General features: G+C 41.5%; 2 protein-coding genes across 11 annotated transcripts in view; one reads left to right on the top strand and one right to left on the bottom strand.

The window, feature by feature from the left end:
* pcsk5b (proprotein convertase subtilisin/kexin type 5b) overlaps positions 1-19,478 on the top strand; it is a 679,955-nt gene that overhangs the window by 261,367 nt on the left and 399,110 nt on the right. The window contains exon 21 of one of the 5 annotated variants that reach the window (XM_085986109.1): positions 522-3,834. The exons of 3 other annotated variants lie outside the window; for them this stretch is intronic. In XM_085986109.1, the coding sequence (XP_085842235.1) occupies positions 522-628 (107 nt within the window). In that variant the 3' untranslated portion in view covers positions 629-3,834. Of the gene's footprint in view, positions 1-512; positions 3,835-19,478 lie in introns of those variants that run through there. One more of the 5 variants, XM_085986102.1, reaches the window with a different exon arrangement.
* The window catches only part of carnmt1 (carnosine N-methyltransferase 1), a 1,199,612-nt gene that overhangs the window by 965,543 nt on the left and 214,591 nt on the right, over positions 1-19,478 (bottom strand). The window lies entirely within an intron of this gene.

Below are 19,478 nucleotides of genomic sequence, written 5' to 3'. Positions count from 1 at the left end.
CAAGCAAGTGGTCAGTATGTGTTTCTATGATCAATATAGAAAGCCAATCCATTTCCACTGATAGTCATTCAGATATTTTAAATGACCACGAATGTATGTTTACAGTGTGTACTATGGACTTCTTGATCCGTTTTAATTGCAAACCTAGGTTTTTCAGCTTGTTATTTTATGCCTTTTTTTCTAGATTCCTATTTTACCTTCTTTAATGTGATTAAACGGTTCTTTCATCTGTGGTTATGATTCACTTTCATGATGTTTTAAACAACTGTTTTCTAATGTCTACCTCTCTGATCTTTTTCTCCCCCTTCAAAAATGGAATAAAATCATTTCCTGTCGAAAAATGAAAACTTACTTCCTGTTGGATACAATTTCTTCTGGCGAACAAAAAAATTGCTTCTGTCACCCTCTTGGCTGGTTTCTTCTGCCCTGTCTGACAATCACCTCCTTCGTCCCTCTGCTTCCATCTCCCCAACCTTCAAACTCCTGTCTCTGTGATCCTGATCTCTGGAAAGCAACGGAAGAATCGTGGGCCGAGGGAAGTTTCTGCGTCTTGGTGAAAAAGAACAGCCTTTGCCAGCGGAAAGTGCTTCAACAACTGTGTTGCAGAACATGTTCACTTAAAGGTTGAACGGACGACTGCAGGGTTTTCACCCCCCTTTGCTCCTGTATGCACACGTGTAAATTCTTTTAATATTAAAAAAAAAAAATAGAAAGCCACCCTTTCTCCTCCTTCAAGGAGACGGTGAACTGTGTGACAGAACTTTTAATGGTGACGCAATTACAACAGACCTACCTTTCACTTCAGGTGTTTACTGTCTGACATCTGGAATAACTAACTTGTCAGTATTTTACTTTTATGACCAAAGCGTATAATGCCAAATTTCCTATTTGAATGAGATCTGATTCTTACCCCCCCCCCCCCCCCCCCCCCACCATAAGTCGAAGGTTTGCTTTTGGGAAGGGTTTTCTTTCCTGGTTGTTTTCTACAATATTGAACAGTTTACACGATTACAAAATTGGCAGGTTAGTATATGAATTGGTGTTTACATTTAAAATGGACACTTACTGAAATTTAAACCCGTCAGATGCACAAATACCGATATTGGGTAATTCCAGATAAATATGGACAGGTATGTAACCGAGGAATAATGTGCTTCTTTCCAGCTGAGGAGCAACATCAAAAATGCTATTCCGCATGCTCACACTAAACCTCTTCTGCAATAATAACTTATAAAGTTCAGTATGTTTAAGCTTTTAATCCTTATAAACTAACTGCCTGATGCTTTCAATATATTGGTCATGGCTTATTTGATGTTGATAATCATGGTGGCATCAGTGGTGGAAAATGCTGACATTCGTATCAATGGTAATGATTGTCGTAGAATGTTTTCAAAAGCAAAACGGGCGACAGCTTCGCTAAGCAATCTCCCCTTTCACTTCCTCTGAGAGTGAGGTTGTTGGTGCTCAATGGTACTGCCATTAAAGCATAGCCTTGTAAGGTCTCCTTGGCATGCAAGTACATATACATTAATATGCATTGCACTAATCAGATCCCTTGTTATGCAAAGCTTGATTTACTTCTCTTTTTCTCCCACACTTATTTGCTTTTGCTCTATTCTGGGATGTTTAGCATTTTACTGTTTAAAAACTGACGAAGTTTTTATTTTTCTGGAATTTTAGATCTTACTACTTTTAATAGATTAGGATTACTAACGGACCTTTTTTTTAAAATTACCGAATTCAACAGTACTGTTCATAAATATTTGTGCTCAACTGTAATTTATGTACAAATTCAGGTCAAAATAAAATCCATGACCAAAATTTGTTCAGATTGAATCTAGATAAACTGATGCAGGTAATTCCATCCAAGCCCAAACCTATCTTTCTGTGCAGTTAAATACCTGCATAGATTGGTACTTCACAGCCAGAAAGATTGCAAATTTCAAATTCTTTACTGATCTCCAATTGTCACACTAGCTACACCTGCATAGACGTCTGGGCTTTAGAGTCTGTTAATATGGTCAGTAAAGTGAACTGATGGGCATGGAGAAAAGCTTGTCCGGCATATGTTAAGATGAAAAGAATTTCAAGTTCTCGGGTGTGCTGCATATATGGCGTGGCTCGTTAGCTTTGGGCTGAATTAAATTCCAAATTCGCATGTTGCTGCAGGTGTTTGTGTGCATTTAAAAAAAATCTTTCACTTCATGTTTGGACTGTAGAAATGGCCAACTGAAGTTAATGTGCAACACAATATGTTGCACTGACGGTGCTTGGAATATGTGGTGACCCATGCACGTGTGTGACTGCAGCTCACCAGGGGGGAAAAAAATATTTTCTCCCTTTTTTATGGGCAAGGAAAGATAGCCTAGCAATGAGAGCATGGGCTTCAAAACTAGATAGATGTACTTGGGTCAGTTCTAGGTGAAGCATCAGGTTCTACCTCGTAGCCGCTCCCTCGCACCCTGTTAAAGCGTGACCTAAAACTTGAATACAGACAGCAGCACAGGTGCTGGAAATGCTTCTTTATTTTTAAAGGAGTTGTGTTGTCAGGAATTTGTGGTGTACAGGTAAAACTCAAGCTAACACAACAGAGCAACCTGCTGTCTTTATATATTGCGGGCATGGAGATCTCTTTGGACATGGGCAGCAAGTGGTTCCATTTATTGATGCTTGCGGTTTTATTGATTTTTAAATGGCTTTTAAAAGTTTGGTTTATAGCAAAACTAGAAGAAAACCACAATGAATTTGGAAAGCAACCTCTTTTTCTTCATTCCTCCCCCACCGCCCCCACCGCCCCTATAATGGTGCTGATTTTTTATTTGACTAATGATAGTGTAGCTTTCCTAGTTCATTGCACTAAATTCTAATTTTCTACACTTATGTCTGCAGTGATTTTGAAATTGTGCTTGGCCTATTTCAAATCTTTATTACACATGCTCGTATCCCTTCACACACACACACCACACCTGACAAAAATCCCCAAGTTACCAAGATCCTATTTATTTTTTTCTCCCCCTCCGCCCCCAAGCGCAAGTATATATGATGAGGCTCATTTAATTGGACCATGGCTTTGTCACAGTGCATCGCAGAATGCTGCTTCCCTATGATCTTTCACGACTAATGTGGAGTAAGCACATTCCCACATTGCACTGAGCTGTTGGTCATCTTTGGATTAAAGGGACTCTCCCTTTGTTCCTGATCATTTTGTAAGCTGTCCTATGTTAGTGATGACCCATTCTTTGAAGCTCAGATACTTGATCTCCATTTCTTTCTATTAGATTTCCTCCCACTGATCTGTTATATGTGCATTAGCTCCAATACTATTCAAATACTGCCTTGGTCTCATGATTTTTAATAATTATAATTTTAACTTGGTCTAATTTGTTTAAACCTAAGTAAAATATGTATTCACAATAATGGACATGGATTGTAAAGATTGTCAGATATTAGCAAAAACAAATAACACTAATACTATAAAATGGGCGATAATCTAGTTTACATTTAGCATAGTGTCATTGAATTCAAGATCGCGTTTACTGATAGTTACTGTACATGTGTAAAATGCTCAGTCATTACGTGTAAAATATTGTAGTCCTGTTGTATTGGATAATGGCCAAAATCAGTGTAATTCCATATTTTATTTTTGCTATTAAATTAACCTTAATTTCATATTTCAGTCTTGGAAGAATCTTGTTAAAAGTCTTATTTAGAATATCACTGTGTGCAAAAGAGCTTTCTATGTTTTAAAAATATGTAGTTTGATAGTTTTAACTGTAAAATGAAAGCGGCATTAAAATCAGTTCAATAAAGTTTAAAAAGTGTTTTATATACAAATATTGTATGTCTGTGACATTATTCGAAGGGCATTGATTTTTAATTTGGTGAGGAAGCAAAATGTACTAATATTTTTATAATTGAGGTGCATATTAATCAAACATTTCCTAACATCCCAAATGCTTAAGTAATTTCTCAAGCTACTGAATAGATGTAGCTCAAAAAAACAACTGTTTTTGCACCAGATGTATGTGTGTTAGTTCAATCAGGAATATCGACAAACAGGTGGGAAAGCTGAGTAAGCATGCAAATAAAACTCACCATTTTGCCATTCCACAAACTGCCCCCCTGTGTTACAGAAAGATTCAGTAAAATTAAATAGCATGGCACAACTTAACAACTGCAACTGTGCACTGTTGTAGAATAGAAGGCCCATAATCTCAAGAACATTGATTAATTAAGCAAAAGCTATTACTAGCCTGACCTTGCTATAGATATACAGCTGCAATAATATCCATATTTCTGCATGCCTTGCATTTTTGAGTTTGGGGTAAAATGGAGAAAGAAATGGGGGTGGGGGAGAAATAGGACTGAACTACGTGAAAATTAAATGGAGAGGCTGTTTTTCTTCTCTCATTAGCACGGAGTCCAATTGTGCTACCTGGCTAATATCCAGTAACTTGGCACAGACACAGGTGCTGAACCTAGGACTACCTTTGTAGGGCTCAGTTCCACATTCCGCAGTGCACTTGCATACTAGGTTGTCGGGAAGTCAATCAAACTTAAAGTAAAAATTTCAAGCTGAACTTGTATCCTGTATTAAAATTTTCAATGACACTAGAACATATTCTGCCTTTTTACCCACTTTCAAAAATAATACCTGAAAGCGATGAGGTGATATTAATGCAGAGGCTAGTAATGTAGTTGCACATTTAGGAACCTGCATGAACCCTGAAATATCACTGTACAATCTTCATTTTATTAGCAAATTCATATCAAAACATTTTTATGAACAAAATAATTGAAGCATCTAAATAATAACCCCATTTATCCAAAGGTTGTGATCTACAAGATCATCTAATAAAGTGAGCAATTGAGACATTAGCGACATATTGGAATATAGAGGAACTTTTTTAAAGCATTGCTCACATAATTTGGATGGTATACTGTTTTATAATGAATAGGAATTAAATAACGTAATTCACAATGTGTTATTCTGTTGCTAAGGTGGAGTTAGGCACTCCTAATTATTAAACTCCCACCTCAGTAAATTAGAGGTTAATTGTTAATTGGTGAGGCAATAGTGTAGATTGGGAAATGCTTGGAAATTTCACACTCCGGGTGAGAATAATAATTTCTCACTCTCGCTCACTCGCTGTCTCCACAGGACATGGTACCCAAGTGCTTGCTATCTGGTTGTCATGTGATGTGGGTTATCCTGGTGTACTCTAGGTATTGTAGTTCCACTGGAGGAAGGTTAAAACCACTCCCGTTACAATAAATATATCATGTTCTCTTGCATGCTCACAACCTGTCTGTGGTAGCTGGAAATTCCAGTGCTTAGTGGCCCAGGTAATACGTCTAAGTCAAACCTTGGGTTCCAGGCTCAAGAACAAGCTTATCTAACAGAAATTTACCTACGAACATACGAAGTAGGAGTAGGCCCCTCGAGCCTGCTCTGCCATTTCAATAAGATCATGGCTGATCTGATTATTCCACATTCCCGCCTACCCCCGATAACCTTTTACCCCCTTGCTTATCAAGAATCTATCTACCTCTGCCTTAAAAATATTCAAAGGCTCTGCTTCTACCATCCTCTGAGGACCCTCGACCCTCTGTGGAAAAGATTTCTCCTCATCTGTCTTAAATGGGTGACCCCTTATTTTTAAACAGTGATCCCTAGTTCTAGATTCTCCCACAAGAGGAAACATCCTCTCCACATCCACCCTGTCAAGACCCCTCAGGATCTTATATGTTTCAATCAAGTCACCTCTTACTCTTCTAAACTCCTGGATACAAGCCTAGCCCGTCCAACCTTTCCTCATAAGACAACCTGCCCATTCCAGGTATTAATCTAGTAAACCTTCTCTGAACTGCTTCCAACACATTTACATCCTTCCTTAAATAAGGAGACCAATACTGTAGGGAGGCACGGTGGCATAGTGGTTAGCACTGTTGCCTCACAGCGCCAGGGACCCGGGTTCAAATCCGGCCTCAGGCGACTGTCTGTGTGGAGTTTGCACATTCTCCCTGTGTCTGCGTGGGTTTCCTCCGGGTGCTCCGGTTTCCTCCCACAGTCCAAAGATGTGTGGGTTAGGTTGATTTGGCTATGATAAATTGACCCTTAGTGTTAGGGGATTAAATACGTGGGGATAGGGTGGGATATGTGTCGGTGCAGGCTCGATGGGCCGAAATGGCCTCTATCTGCACTGTGGGGATTCTGTGATTCTGTACACAGTACTCCAGATGTGGTCTCACCAATGCTCTGTAGTATTCAATTCCCCTCGCAATAAACAATAACATTCTATTAGCTTTCCTAATTACTTGCTTTACCTGCATACTAACCTTTTGCGATTCAGGCACTAGGACACCTAGATCCCTCTGCATCTCAGAGCTCTGCAATCTCTCACCATTTAGATAATATGCTTTTTTATTCTTCCTGCCAAAATGGACAATTTCACATTTTCCCACATTATACTCCATTTGCCAGATCTTTGCCCACTCACTTAACCTATCTATATCCCTTTGTAGCCTCCTTATGTCCTTTTCACAATTTACTTTGCTACCTATCTTTGTGTCATCAGCAAATTTAGCAACCATACCTTCGGTCCCTTCATCCAAGTCTTTATATAAATTGTAAAAAGTTACGGCCCCAGCACTGATCCCTGTGGCACACCACTCGTTATATCTTGCCAACCAGAAAATGACCCATTTATGCCTACTCTGTTTCCTGTTGGCTAGCCAATCTTCTATCCATGCCAATATGTTACCCCCTACAGTGAGATAGTTGATGCATTGGTTTTAATTTTAGAAAAATAAAACCAACGCATCAGCTATCTCACTAGCCACTTTTAAGACCCTAGGATGAAGTCCATCAGGACACGGGGACTTGTCAGCCCGCAGCTCCAACAATTTGCTCAGTACCACTTCCCTGGTCATTGTAATTTTCTTGATTTCCTCCCTCCCTTCCATTTCCTGATTTACAGCTATTTCTGGGATGTTACTTGTATCCTCTATAGTGAAGACCGATGCAAAATACCTGTTCAATTCAACTGCCATCTCCTTATTTTTCATTATTAATTCCCCAGACTCACTTTCTATAGGACCAACGTTCACTTTGTTAACTTTTTTTTAAATATAGAAACTTATAGAAACTCTTACTATCTCTTTCTATATTTCTAGCTAGCTTTCTCTCATACTCTAATTTTTCTCCTCATTAATCTGTCATTTTTTGCTGTTTTTATATTCTGTCCAATCTTCTGACCTGCCACCCATCTTTGAGCAATTATATGCTTTTTCTTTTAAGTTTGATACTATCTTTAACTTTTTTTAGTTAACCACGGATGGTGGGTCCTCCCGTTGGAATTTTTCTCTCGTTGGAATGTATATATTCTGTGTATTCGGAAATATCCCCTTAAATGTCTGCCATTGCAACTCCTATTGACCTATCTCTTAACCTAATTTGCCAGTTCACTTTAGCTAGCTCTGCTTTCATGCCCTCATAATTGCCCTTATTTAAGTTTAAAATACTAGTCTTGGACCCACTCTTCTCTCCCTCAAACTGAATGTAAAATTCAATTCTATTATGATCGCTGTTAGCTAGGGGCGTCTTAGAAGTAATTCCAAATTGTAATTTATTTTTCCTGAAGCGTTATTTCTAGTTGTTCACACTCACTTAGCAAATTGAATAGATTATTTGGAGTGATTTTATTATTTGCTTTCTCCTTTCTTTTATTAATAGCTGTCACTGATTGTCCGTTGATGATTCATGGGGGGTAATTTCACCGGCTGAGCAGTAATCTGCCTTTTTTTAAAATCATTTTATCAATTTCTCCAAGTTTTAAATATTTCTGTATCTGAACCTCTGTGTCTCTGCTCCTCCACTCCTTTTAACGTTTTACCATAAAGTTTACTTCCCCTCATTTTCCGATCCAAAATGTATCATTTCATATTCATCTGCCATATGGGTAACATTTATTTGCCCAAACTACTAACCTGACTAAATCTTCCTAAAGTGTTGTGTTGTCTACAAATCTTGCTAACATGCCCCCTATACCCAAGTCCAGATTTTGATATTTTTTTTAATATAATGGCCCAAAAATTTGCTGTCAAAATAACACGAAGCTAACGGGGCGCGGCATCATTACTAATGTGCAAATGCCACAGCAACTTCAGGCGAGGGCAGATGCGCAGATAAACACAGAAATCAAAAGGCTGCTGTCTGAGATGCACCATTCCACCGTTGGCTTTGGAAAAATGGTTTCTCGCTGTCTGGCTCACCATTCAAATGCATTGAGCGACATGAAGTTCTTGTATTTGCACGGTAGAGGCTAAGTCGCAACAAAGTTCAGGCTTGCCTATTTCAGTCTAAGTGTCCTTTTAACAGTGTGATGAGTGTTAATTACTGCCAGTCAACCTCTCTGGCACTGAGAATTAACTATTAGAAGTGTGCGGTCTCATTCCTTCAAGTTTTAATTGTTGGAGATTTAAATTTTTTTTTTTTTTTACTGTTTTTATTTCTTTCTGTACCTGATTTTACATTGAATTCACCCATTCTAACCTACACTTCCTTGTCAGTCCTTGCGCTGTTCATTCCACAATCCTACAATCTTTTTTTTAAGGAGATACAGTTACTTGTCCTGCTCGCTCAGATCCCAGATGCCACACCGTTTCCATCACTCACTTCCAGCAAATTGCAGGGCAAAATATTATCATTAATCAGGCAGGGGCAAGTCTAAATAACAGCAGGCACAGTTCATTGGCCTGCCACAGCAATTTTTGGGCCATTTAAAATATATATATATTAGTGTGAGTATTAGTATGTACAATATTTTCTCTATGAATTGTTACATTTTTTCAGATGCAGTTTGCCTTTCACATCCTTTGAAAGTTGTCATAATTAAGTCTAAGTGAATATTAATTTTATCTTGCATTGTGCTCTCCAGAAGTTTACCCACTACTGATAAGCCCACTGGTCTATAGTTATTTGGTTTATCCCTTTTGGAACAGAGGTGTTGCATTGGCAATTCTTGTCCTTAGGCACAACTTCCAAGGGTGTTTGAAAGATTGTGGTCAGAGCCTCTTTCCTGTCTTGACTTCCCACAACATTCTAGGATGTGCGCTATTTCCACTGAGTGCAATAATTGTTAGTACTATTGGATTGCTCCACCTCATCCTTATGCCCTCTTATTCCCACTGCCATATGTTTGACAAGTATCTCTTTTAGTATCTCCATTATTCCTTCATCCTCTGTTTTCTTTTTCACCTCTAATATGAAATTTGAGTGCATCGAAGGAAAGTGTGACAGGAATTTGCATGAATTATTGCATGATGCTAAATTATGGCGGGAAGTGTGATGATCATTAGGAAATGCACTCAGTCATGCAGCTCTGACAATTAATCTCTCGAGCCAAATCTTCCTACGACTTGATCATCTTGGAGGTCAAGTATAACTCTCGGCTCCTATTCTCCATGTTGTACCATCTCCTCAAACCTCTCTCATCCCTGACCCCTCCACCCTAACCTAGCATATCTTTTGGCTTTTCTGCCACACTCCTGTCAGAGTTACAGTAGGAGTTCACTAGAAAGGTGAGGAATTTCAGCTCCAGTGTCTTTTGATGGGTTCTTCAGAAAATAAATTGATGTTTTCAGTTATGAATGGTGAATAAACATCTGGCTGGCGCATATATGCAATCTCTAGAATATATATTGCTTTATGCATCAAAGATTACCTCAAAACATTCAGATGTTCAGGTTTTGCAGTTTCTATATGGAGTAGGGATGCACATAGTCCAGGATATTTTCTCTCTTTTTGAACAGTGAAATCCAAGTTTCTGGAAAATAAGTGCTCTGGCAATAAATGTTTCTCTTATTGCAGCTGTTTAAACAAATCCTATGTAAAGAACTGTTTGGAATTTCTAAATATAAACCAAACCGATTATAGATATTTCTCTTCCTCTCTGTATATATTTCCCTCCCTCAGCAAAGCTGTCTTTCTGAAGTGGAAAAAATAATAGCTTTCATGTTAAACTCTTGCTTAAAAAGCTTCTTAAAGTCATTTTCAAATCATTGTGGGGGGGGGTGGGGAGACAAATTGAAATAATTATACGGTGAAGACACAAGTTGTCTTTTCACTTAAGGAAAACATATTTTCTATTAATGATGGTTTTGAACTCTAAATGTGAACAAAAGAATTTGCAAGTGTTCAAACCATCTGTATGCCTCTCTTTGTCTTTGTGTCTGTTTCTTAGCTAGATTCTCTCGTGAAGATTAAATACTTAATATTTTAAATTACATTTTACCCAAATGCAGCTTTTAATTATGCAGCTGGTTTTCAAGTTATTTGGTAAATCAAAGGAACTCAAAAATCATGTTATATTTGTTGTGTCCGTGTATAATAAGACACAGCCTGCAGGAGAACGGTACAACAGGTGTTTACTCAACGTGGCTCACAGTGGAACTGATCTGTACAGATTACTACTCAGTGCTATATGCAGGTGTGGTCAATGCCGGTACTGCAGTATACATGAGCTGTAAAAGATAGTTCCCCCCCCCCCCCCTTAAAGGTATATACATTACAATTCCTCCCCTTTTAGATTAACAGTACCATAACACTCATTTAACAATTAAATATCAAACTAATTACAATTAACACTTTTAACATGCAACATTAGCTGAAAATAGTCTATTTATATATTCAGTCTTTGGGGAGGCTTCCTCATCCTTTCTGGATAGCGCCTTTCCCGAGCGTCTTGCTCTTGGTGCGGAGGCAATTCTGGCCCCCTGTCGTCGGTTGGTTCATCAGCTTCCGATGCTACTGTTTCTGGAGTAGATGCGACCTGTACGTTTGGTTCATCACCAGGTACGTATGGGCGAGGCATGGGGTTGACTTGTTCCTGTGACTCTAGGATCTGGTCAGCATGGCGTCTCACGATGCTCTCCCCAACGTCCACTGTGTACATTAGTGGGTCCTGCCGTGTGCATATCGTTCCTGGCTGCCATTTTTCTGTTCGGTAGTCGCGGGCCAAGACTGGTTGCCCTACATTGAAGCTCCTTGTTGGCTTCTCATGGATGTGCTGGAATTGCTTACTCTCAACATCTCTTCGTACGTTTGGTCTGAGCAAATCCAGGCGAGATCTTAACCTTCGGTTAAAGAACATCATGGCTGGGGCCTGGTTGGTGACTGCATGTGTCGCATTCCGGTAGGCGAACAGGAAATTGTCCACCTTGTGCTGCAGCAGAATGTTGTCATTGTACATAGCCTTTATTGCCGCCTTAAAGGTTTGTACGAACCTCTCAGCCAATCCATTTGTAGCTGGATGATACGGGGCGGATGTGTAATGCCTTACCCCATTCTTTTTCAAGAACCTCCGGAACTCTTCGGACACAAACTGTGGTCCGTTGTCAGAGCAAATCTGTTCTGGCAAGCCATTCCTGGCAAAAATGGTCCGTAGGACTGCAATAGTTTCCTCCGTGGTGGTGGAGGACATTCTGATGACCTTAGGCCATTTCGAGTGCACATCCACGGCTATTAAAAACATTGAGTCCATGAATGGACCAGCAACATCAATATGCACCCGTTGCCATGGAGAGGAGGGCCACTCCCATGGGTGTAGAGGGGCCTATGGTGGTGCATTTTGGACTTTCTGGCATCCTGAGCAACTCTTGGTCAGGTCCTCGATTTGTTTATCGATTCCCGGCCACCACACAAGCCCTGGCTAGGCTTTTCATTTTTACCCCTCCCAGATGACCCTCATGAAGCTCATTGAGCACTCTATCCCTTAACTTGGGTGGAATTACCACTCGGGATCCACACATCAAGGTCCCCCGGCACACTGACCGCTGCTCTCTCCTTGTCGAGAATGCTGGCAACAGTGAGTCGCCATGTGCTGGCCATCCCTTCACCGTCAAATCATATACACGAGGCAGTGTCGGGTCATTTCGGGCTTCCTTTTCGATACAAGCGTTAGTTACCGGTAGGTATTCAACTATAGGCAAATGGAATATTTCGACAGGATCCACTGCTGGTGCTTCCTCCGCAGTAGGTAGTGGCAGGCGTGATAGCCCATCAGCATTTCCATGCTGTTTCGTGCCCTTATATTCAATCTCGTAGTGCTGCGCCCCTAGAAAAAGTGACCATCTTTGTATTCGTTGCGCAGTCAGCACCGGAATGCCCTTCTTCGGATTAAAAATGGAGACAAGAGGCTGGTGATCAGTCAGCAAGGTGAATTTCTGCCCATGCAGATAGTGATTGAACTTTTTCACTCCCCACACCAGGCTGAGGGCCTCCTTGTCAATCTGGGCGTAGTTACGCTCGGCTGATGTTGGTGATCGTGACGCAAAGGCTATTGGCCTCTCTGAGCCGTCCGAGAATTTGTGCGACAGCACCGCTCCAATGCCGTAGGGTGACGCATCACATGCCAACCAAATTGGTAATGCTGGGTTGTAATAGACCAATACCTCTTTCGATGTGATTAGTGTTTTGCTCTTCTGGAAAGCTCATCTACATTCGTCACTCCACTTCCATGGCACCCCAGTTTGCAGTAGGGTGTTCAGTGGGTGTAGTATTGTAGACAAATTTGGCACGAACTTATGGTAGTAGTTTACCAGCCCGAGGAACGACCTCAGTTGTGACACATTTTCTGGTGCTGGAGCCTTGACTACTGCCTCAATCTTCTCTGGGGACTTATGTAACCCCTCTTTATCGATAACGTGGCCACAATACGAGATCTGTTTTCTAAAAAACTTGCTTTTGGGGCGGTTAGCTCGGAGCCCATATTCCTGCAATCTAGTGAGCACCTGCTCCAGGTTGGCAAGGTGATCACTGTCATTTTCGCCCATGACCAGGATGTCGTACAAATAACACTGGGTCCCTGGGATCCCTTGCAGGACTTGTTCCATTGCCCTCTGCCAAATAGCCGGAGCTGATGCTACCCCGAATACCAGCCGGTTGTATTGGTAGAGACCTTTATAGGTGTTGATTGTGAGGTATTTTTTTGATGCTTCTTCTACCTCCATTTGCAGATACGCCTGGGCCAGATCAATCTTAGTGAAGCGTTTCCCTCCAGATAGCGAGGCGAAAATATCTTCAATCCGCGGAAGTGGATATTGTACGGTGTGAAGGACCGGGTTCACTGTTACCTTAAAGTCCCCACAGATGCGAACCTTCCTTGGTTCCCCAGGCGTGCTGCTCAATGACTTTTTCATCACAGGGACGATGGGTGTAGCCCACTTGCTCCAGTCTACCTTGGACAGTACACCTGAACGTTCCAGACTCTCCAGCTCTGCTTCGACGACTGGGCGGATCGCATAAGGTACCGGTCTGGCCTTAAAGAATTTTGGGCTTGCATTTTCTTCAATTTTAATCGTCGCTGTCATGCCTTTTAGTGTTCCGAGTCCTTGCTGGAACACTTCTTTTGCGTCAGTTAGGATCTTTGACAGTCGCCCAGGTGTGACGTCGTCATCCTTTTTGTCAGCCACAGTCAGTGCCTGTATGGAATGCCAATCCAGTTGTATTTTCCGGATCCAGTCACGTCCCAGTAATGGTGGTCCTCCATCTTGTAATACATACAGGTCTAGTTTGGTGTTTCCTTACCGTTCTATATAACGGTCACCCTTATTTTTCCTTTGGGGTAGACTTTTTGCCCCGTGTACGTCTTCAAAATAATTTTTGTGTCTCTCAAGGGTATGTGTGAGAATAGCCGCTCCTAGTCCCGTCGGTTTATGACTGTTAGGGCTGATCCTGTGTCCAATTCCATCTTTACCTGGACTCCTGCTATCTTGAGAGTGACCCAAATGGTTCAGTGATCCTCCGTTATCACATTATGTAGTTTCAGACAACTCGGTTCCCTGCTTTCGGAGTTGTTTTCACTCTTTTGTTCGTCTGAACTATTCTCCGTCATCTTATGTACCTTCTTGTACTTTTCTTTGGTAGGTTTCTTATTGCTGGTTTTCTTTCCCGACCTGCAGACTTGTGCTATGTGTCCTACTTTTCCACACTGTCTGCACACTGTCTTTGAACCAGCAATCGTTCTGGTCGTGTGTTGTTCTGCCGCAGCGATAACACTTCTCTGTTCCATATGACATTTCGTTTGTGCCATATTCTTGCAGTCTCTGTTGTATCTCTGCAGGGCCCTGTGCTGCTGCTTCATATGATACCGCAATGCTGAAAGTCTTTTCTAGCATAAGGTCCTGTAATGAAATCTGTTTGTCTTGCCTGTATTCGGTTTGCACTCATGTATATTACCCTCCCCACACGGTGTATAGTTTCACTTCCTCTTTCCTGACTAACCTGGAAGGTTCCAGGTCTTGGCTCTTGGCTCCGCCCCTGACTTCTCTTACTTAAAGATCTCAGGATCTGTATGACTCATTCCTGTGAGCCAGTCGGTGTGTTGAGATGTTAGCTCTGATCTTAGTGATTAAAAGCCAACTTGTTAAAGTCTATAACTTCTAGTTTTGTGGTTATTGAAGGCACATCGGGTCCTTTTCAGATAAAAGCCGTTTCTGGGTTCCTTCACTTTGAAGCCCACACACAAACTTATCCCTTAAGGTATCTGCCAGTCCCGCTCCAAACTGGCAGTGTTTCGATAGTTTGTGCAGTTCTGTTAAATAATTAGCATTGCTTTCATCCTTATGCTGGTTCCGTTTGTGAAACTTGAATTTTTCTGCTATCAGCAGCGGTGTGGGGTTTAAATGTTCCTGTAGTATTGTTACTATGTCTTCAAAACTCTCTTCCATTGGCTTCGTTGGGGTTAATGGTTTCGTAATAAACCATACGTCTTTGCACCCATTAAATTTAACAATACCGACGCTTTCTTGTCATCTGACACCTCATTTGCCTTGCAGTATACCTCTATTCGTTCGACATATGTAGTCCAATCTTCGACTTCATTGTCAAATGCGGTGATACTGCCACTCTTCGGCATTTTGGGTGTGGTTTAAAATGGCGTCTCCCGCGCTTTCCTTCCCTCCCCCGCTGCTGCCAACGCCGCTCCCGGCAGTTCTCGTGGCAATGGCGGCGCCCTGTAGGTTTCGTGCGCTTCTCCTGCGCTGCTGCCAATGCCGCTCTTGGCTGTCCTCGTGGCAATGGCGGCGCCTTGTGGGTTTCTGCGCGTCTCTCTCTCCCTCTCTTCGACGCTGCTCGGCCCCTGAACACTGGCTGCGCCCTGTGCGCTCTGCCCTCTCTCCCCCGTCGATGCTGCTCGGCCCTTTGCTGTGCCGCTCGGTCAGGCTCTAGCCTGCCGCTGTCCGGGAAGGGTCTGCACACTACCTGTTGCCAGCCCGTTTCGCTGGACCAACTCGACTGGAAAGCCAAGCCTAGCTCTCGACAGCCTCCCCCGCAATTCTCGAGTCTCTGCTGGATGACTGGGCGGTTGCCCATGGTTGACGCCCGAGTCTCTGGCCTTGACCTCCAATCCACTGATCTCCAGGAACGAATCCCCGGGAGGTGATGCAGAGTTGCAGGTAGGTTCGAACTTGCCTTGTCGCCAATGTTCTGTCCGTGTATAATAAGACACAGACTGCAGGAGAACGGTACAACAGGTGTTTACTCAACGTGGCTCACAGTGGAACTGATCTGTACAGATTACTACTCAGTGCTATATACAGGTGTGGTCACTGCCAGTACTGCAGTATACATGAGCTGTAAAAGATAGTTCCTCCCCTTAAAGGTATATACATTACAATATTGTAAGATCACATCCTACCTGTTCTAGTCCGGGAATTATACTGGGAAATGCTGTATTGCTTCGATTAGGTCACCCAGGGAATTGTAGACAAAGCTATTTTTTTATTAAAAAATTCTTATATAAAAAAAATTTCAAGGGCTGAAGCCTTTCAAGTATAATCCTGAAGTTTTCAATTTTTGCAACATAGGGAGGGAAAAATGGCATAGGAAGTGATTTTTTAAAAGTTTGTTTTGAGCAATTTGATTGCTTTGTCACTATAGGAAACACGGACGGCGAAGTGGCTTTGAGCCCAATATCAGCCATGATCTTATTGAATGGCGGAGCAGGCTCGAGGGGCCAAGTGGCCTATTCCTGCTCCTATTTCTTATGTTCTTATGTTTATTGGTAGGTTCTCCTGATTGGTCATTCAGGATTTATTATTGATGATTACGGTAGAGTAGTGGTAATGCTAATGGACTAGTAATCCAGAGAATGAGTTCAAATTCCACCATGACAGTTTGAGAACTTGAATGCCTTTTTTTAATCTGGAAAGAAATACTTGCATTTATATAGCGCCTTTCATGACCACCGGACGTCCTGAAGCGCTTTACAGCCAATGAAGTACTTTTTGAAGTGTAGTCACTGTTGTACTATAGGAAACGCGACAGCTAATTTGCACACGGCAAACTCTCTCAAACCACAAAGTGATAATGACCAGATAATCTGTTTTTGTTATGTTGACTGAGGGATAAATATTGGCCAGGACACTGGGGATAACTCCCCTGCTCTTCTTAGAAATGGTGCCACAGGATCTTTTATGTCCTGAGAGAGCAGACGAGGCTTTGGTTTAATGTCTCATCCGAAAGACAGCACCTCCGACAGTGCAGCACTCCCTCAGGACTGCACTGGAGTGTCAGCCTAGATTTTTGTGCTCAAGTCTCTGGGGTGGGACTTGAACCCACAACCTTCTGACTCCACGGTGAGAGTGCTATCCTGAGGCACAGCGGTATCAGTAAAAGTGATCATCGTAAAAATCCACCTGGTTTGCTAATGCCCTCTAGGGAAGGAAACCTGCCATCCTTACCTGATTTGTCTTATAATTGACTCCAGACCCATAACTATGTTAAATGCCCTCTGAAGTGGCCGAACAAGGTACTCAATTATATTAAACTGCTTCAGTTGAAGGCCCACCACCACCTTTTCAGGTCAACTAGAGATGAGCAATAAATGTCAGCCTTGCCAGTGACACCCATATCCTGAGAATTAATTATAAATAATAAGTAAGTCTCAAGTAGTTTCTTAGTGTTTTGTTTAAACCAAAACTGTGTGTTGCCTCCTACTAGCTAATTATTCCTCTTTTTTAAAATCCTTTTTAAAATTCTTTTTGCCACTTTGGTAAAATGCATTGGGATGCCTTCTATACTTTATAAATGTAAAGAGTTGTTGATCTGTGTCAGGGCAGCAGTAGAGGTCTTCAATTGGTCTGAGTGCACTTGAGGAAAATCTGCCAATGTTTCTGCTCCTGATTATTAGCTAGAGACCCCGCCTGGAAAGTCTGTGGGGGTAGACGATAGTGTAAAATGCTCTACCAGCTCAATCGCCTGTTAAACAACTCTCACTATTTTTGTTTCTATTGAAGTCAACGAAAATCGGGAGAGATGTTTAATGGGTGGTGGAGCCGATATCACGCATTTTACACTAGTGTCTGAAGTCAAAATTACCCTCAGTTTGTACACATCAGGTGAGGATGGGACTGGGATTGAGTTTGGCTGTGATGCTTTCCTCCACCAATGTTGAATAGTTTGCTGTCTGGACGCATCGTCTCCTGGGCAAGACACTGGAGAACTTGTGAAATCTTACCACGACACTAATCAAAGCCTTCAGGAGTGGATAAGGCCAAGGAAGTCTCTGCTTTTTACATGTGACCGAGAGGATATGCAATTTTAAGACAATTGGCATAGTTGCGTTATGAATTTCAAAGATCTAATTATTCAGATATCTGAAAAATGGTGCTGGAATAAATGATCCATAACACTATAATTGGGAAAAATAAAATTGGTTATATTATGGTTGGTCTGCTGATGAACTCTATCCATCACAGCTCACCTCTTCATTTAGCTGGATGAAGGGATTTTTTGCATTTTAAAAGGAAATACTTAAATGTAATGCACCAACAAACCAATGTTTAACTTCATAGTCCTTGCCTAGTTTTTGTTATATATATATATATACTTACTGCAGTTACATGTTCACAAAGGGCTTGGGCATATCTGTAGAGTAACGTCTGCGTCTGTTAAATTTTAAAATGTGGTTCTGTTGCCAGAACATGTATAGTAGCTGTGAGCAGCTGGAGTGTTGTTGCATGTCAGGGCTGACTTGTAGATACCTGCAGCCCATTTGATGAAACTAACCGGTTTACACAATTTTTCAGCAATTGGTTTAATTCCTGATGTTGGGCTCAATGCTAGGCTGATGTCAACAGTAGGTTGGCAGATTCAAAATCGCTATATTCTGTATATTTAAAATCAAAAAAGGTTTCCCAGTGACACACCTACAACTTGTGTTTCTAAGGTCAACTCAATCTTAAACATGTATTGGCTATTTTTAAATTCATATTAACATAAATAAATTATGTAAATTTGGAAATGATGGAGTAGGTGCAGCGGTTACTAGATTGATTCCAATCCAAATTCCTGCTGTAGCCAGGAAATAGATGCAGCCCAATCTGGCTATTGGCTAGATTTATGAGTTACTGCTGCATGTTGCACCCAGGAGGCATCATTATTACCGCTATTTGGTGAATCCGTAATGCAGGAATATAAATTAGGAATGATACTTAAGAACAAAGGGGAAGTTTAGAAATCTTTTCACCCAAAAAATTACTATGGAATGCATTACCACAAGTGGCTATTGAAGTGGAGTCAAATATTTGGAGGAAAAATATTTAAGGCTATGGAGAAAGAGGAAGGAAATGTGATTGGCGTAGATACCTTCAGTGTGAAGAATTTGCATTTCTAGGGCGCCTTTCATAACCTCCAGACATCCCAAACCACTTTACAGCCGATGAAGTACTTTTGAATTGGAGTCACTGTTGTAATGTAGGAAATGTGGCAGCCAATTTGTGCACAGCAAGCACGCACAAACAGCAATGAGATAACGACCAGATAATCTGTTTTAGTGATGTTGGTTAAAAGATGAATATTGGCCAGGACACTTCAATAGTGCCATGGGATCTTTTGCGTCCACCAGAGATGGAAGACGGCCTCAGTTTAAGGTCTCAACCGAAAGACGGCACTTCTGACAGTGCAGCACTCCTTCAGTACTGTGCAGAAATGTCTGCCTAAATTATGTGCTTAAGTCTCTGGAGTGGGATTTGAACCTACAACCTTCTGACTCAGAGGCAAGAATGCTACCACTGAGCAAGGGCTGACGCCAATATAGCCAAGTGGGCCCAGTGGCCTCCTTTTGAAATTTAAATGATTATCCTGTTACTTTGCAAGATGATGAATTTCCACTTACAACTGATTAAAGAAAAGTGCAAAAGTGATGCAATTTTTAGGTGGAATCTTAGGTTGAGGCAGCCTTGGGAGAGTCTTAAAAAGCACTGCAAAGTCTGTCTACTATTTCAGACCGATAAGCAATCTTCTTTTTGGACCAAGGGGTGCTACAAACCAGGGACTGTTGAGAGCTGAGTCCCAGAAAGAAAGAGACTGCTCCAAGGATCACCTTGACTTTCCACTTGCTGCAATTATTACATCTGCCATTTTCAAAAGACAATCTTAACAGAGGATCACATCAGATGATTTCACATTGAATCAT

Source organism: Somniosus microcephalus, chromosome 1 (assembly GCF_052327205.1).
Source record: "Somniosus microcephalus isolate GS21.2 chromosome 1, FLI_Smic_1.0, whole genome shotgun sequence".
Classification (NCBI taxonomy): Eukaryota; Metazoa; Chordata; class Chondrichthyes; order Squaliformes; family Somniosidae; genus Somniosus; species Somniosus microcephalus.
Note: the sequence above shows the minus strand (reverse complement) of the source record. Positions and strands in the feature narration are given on the sequence as shown.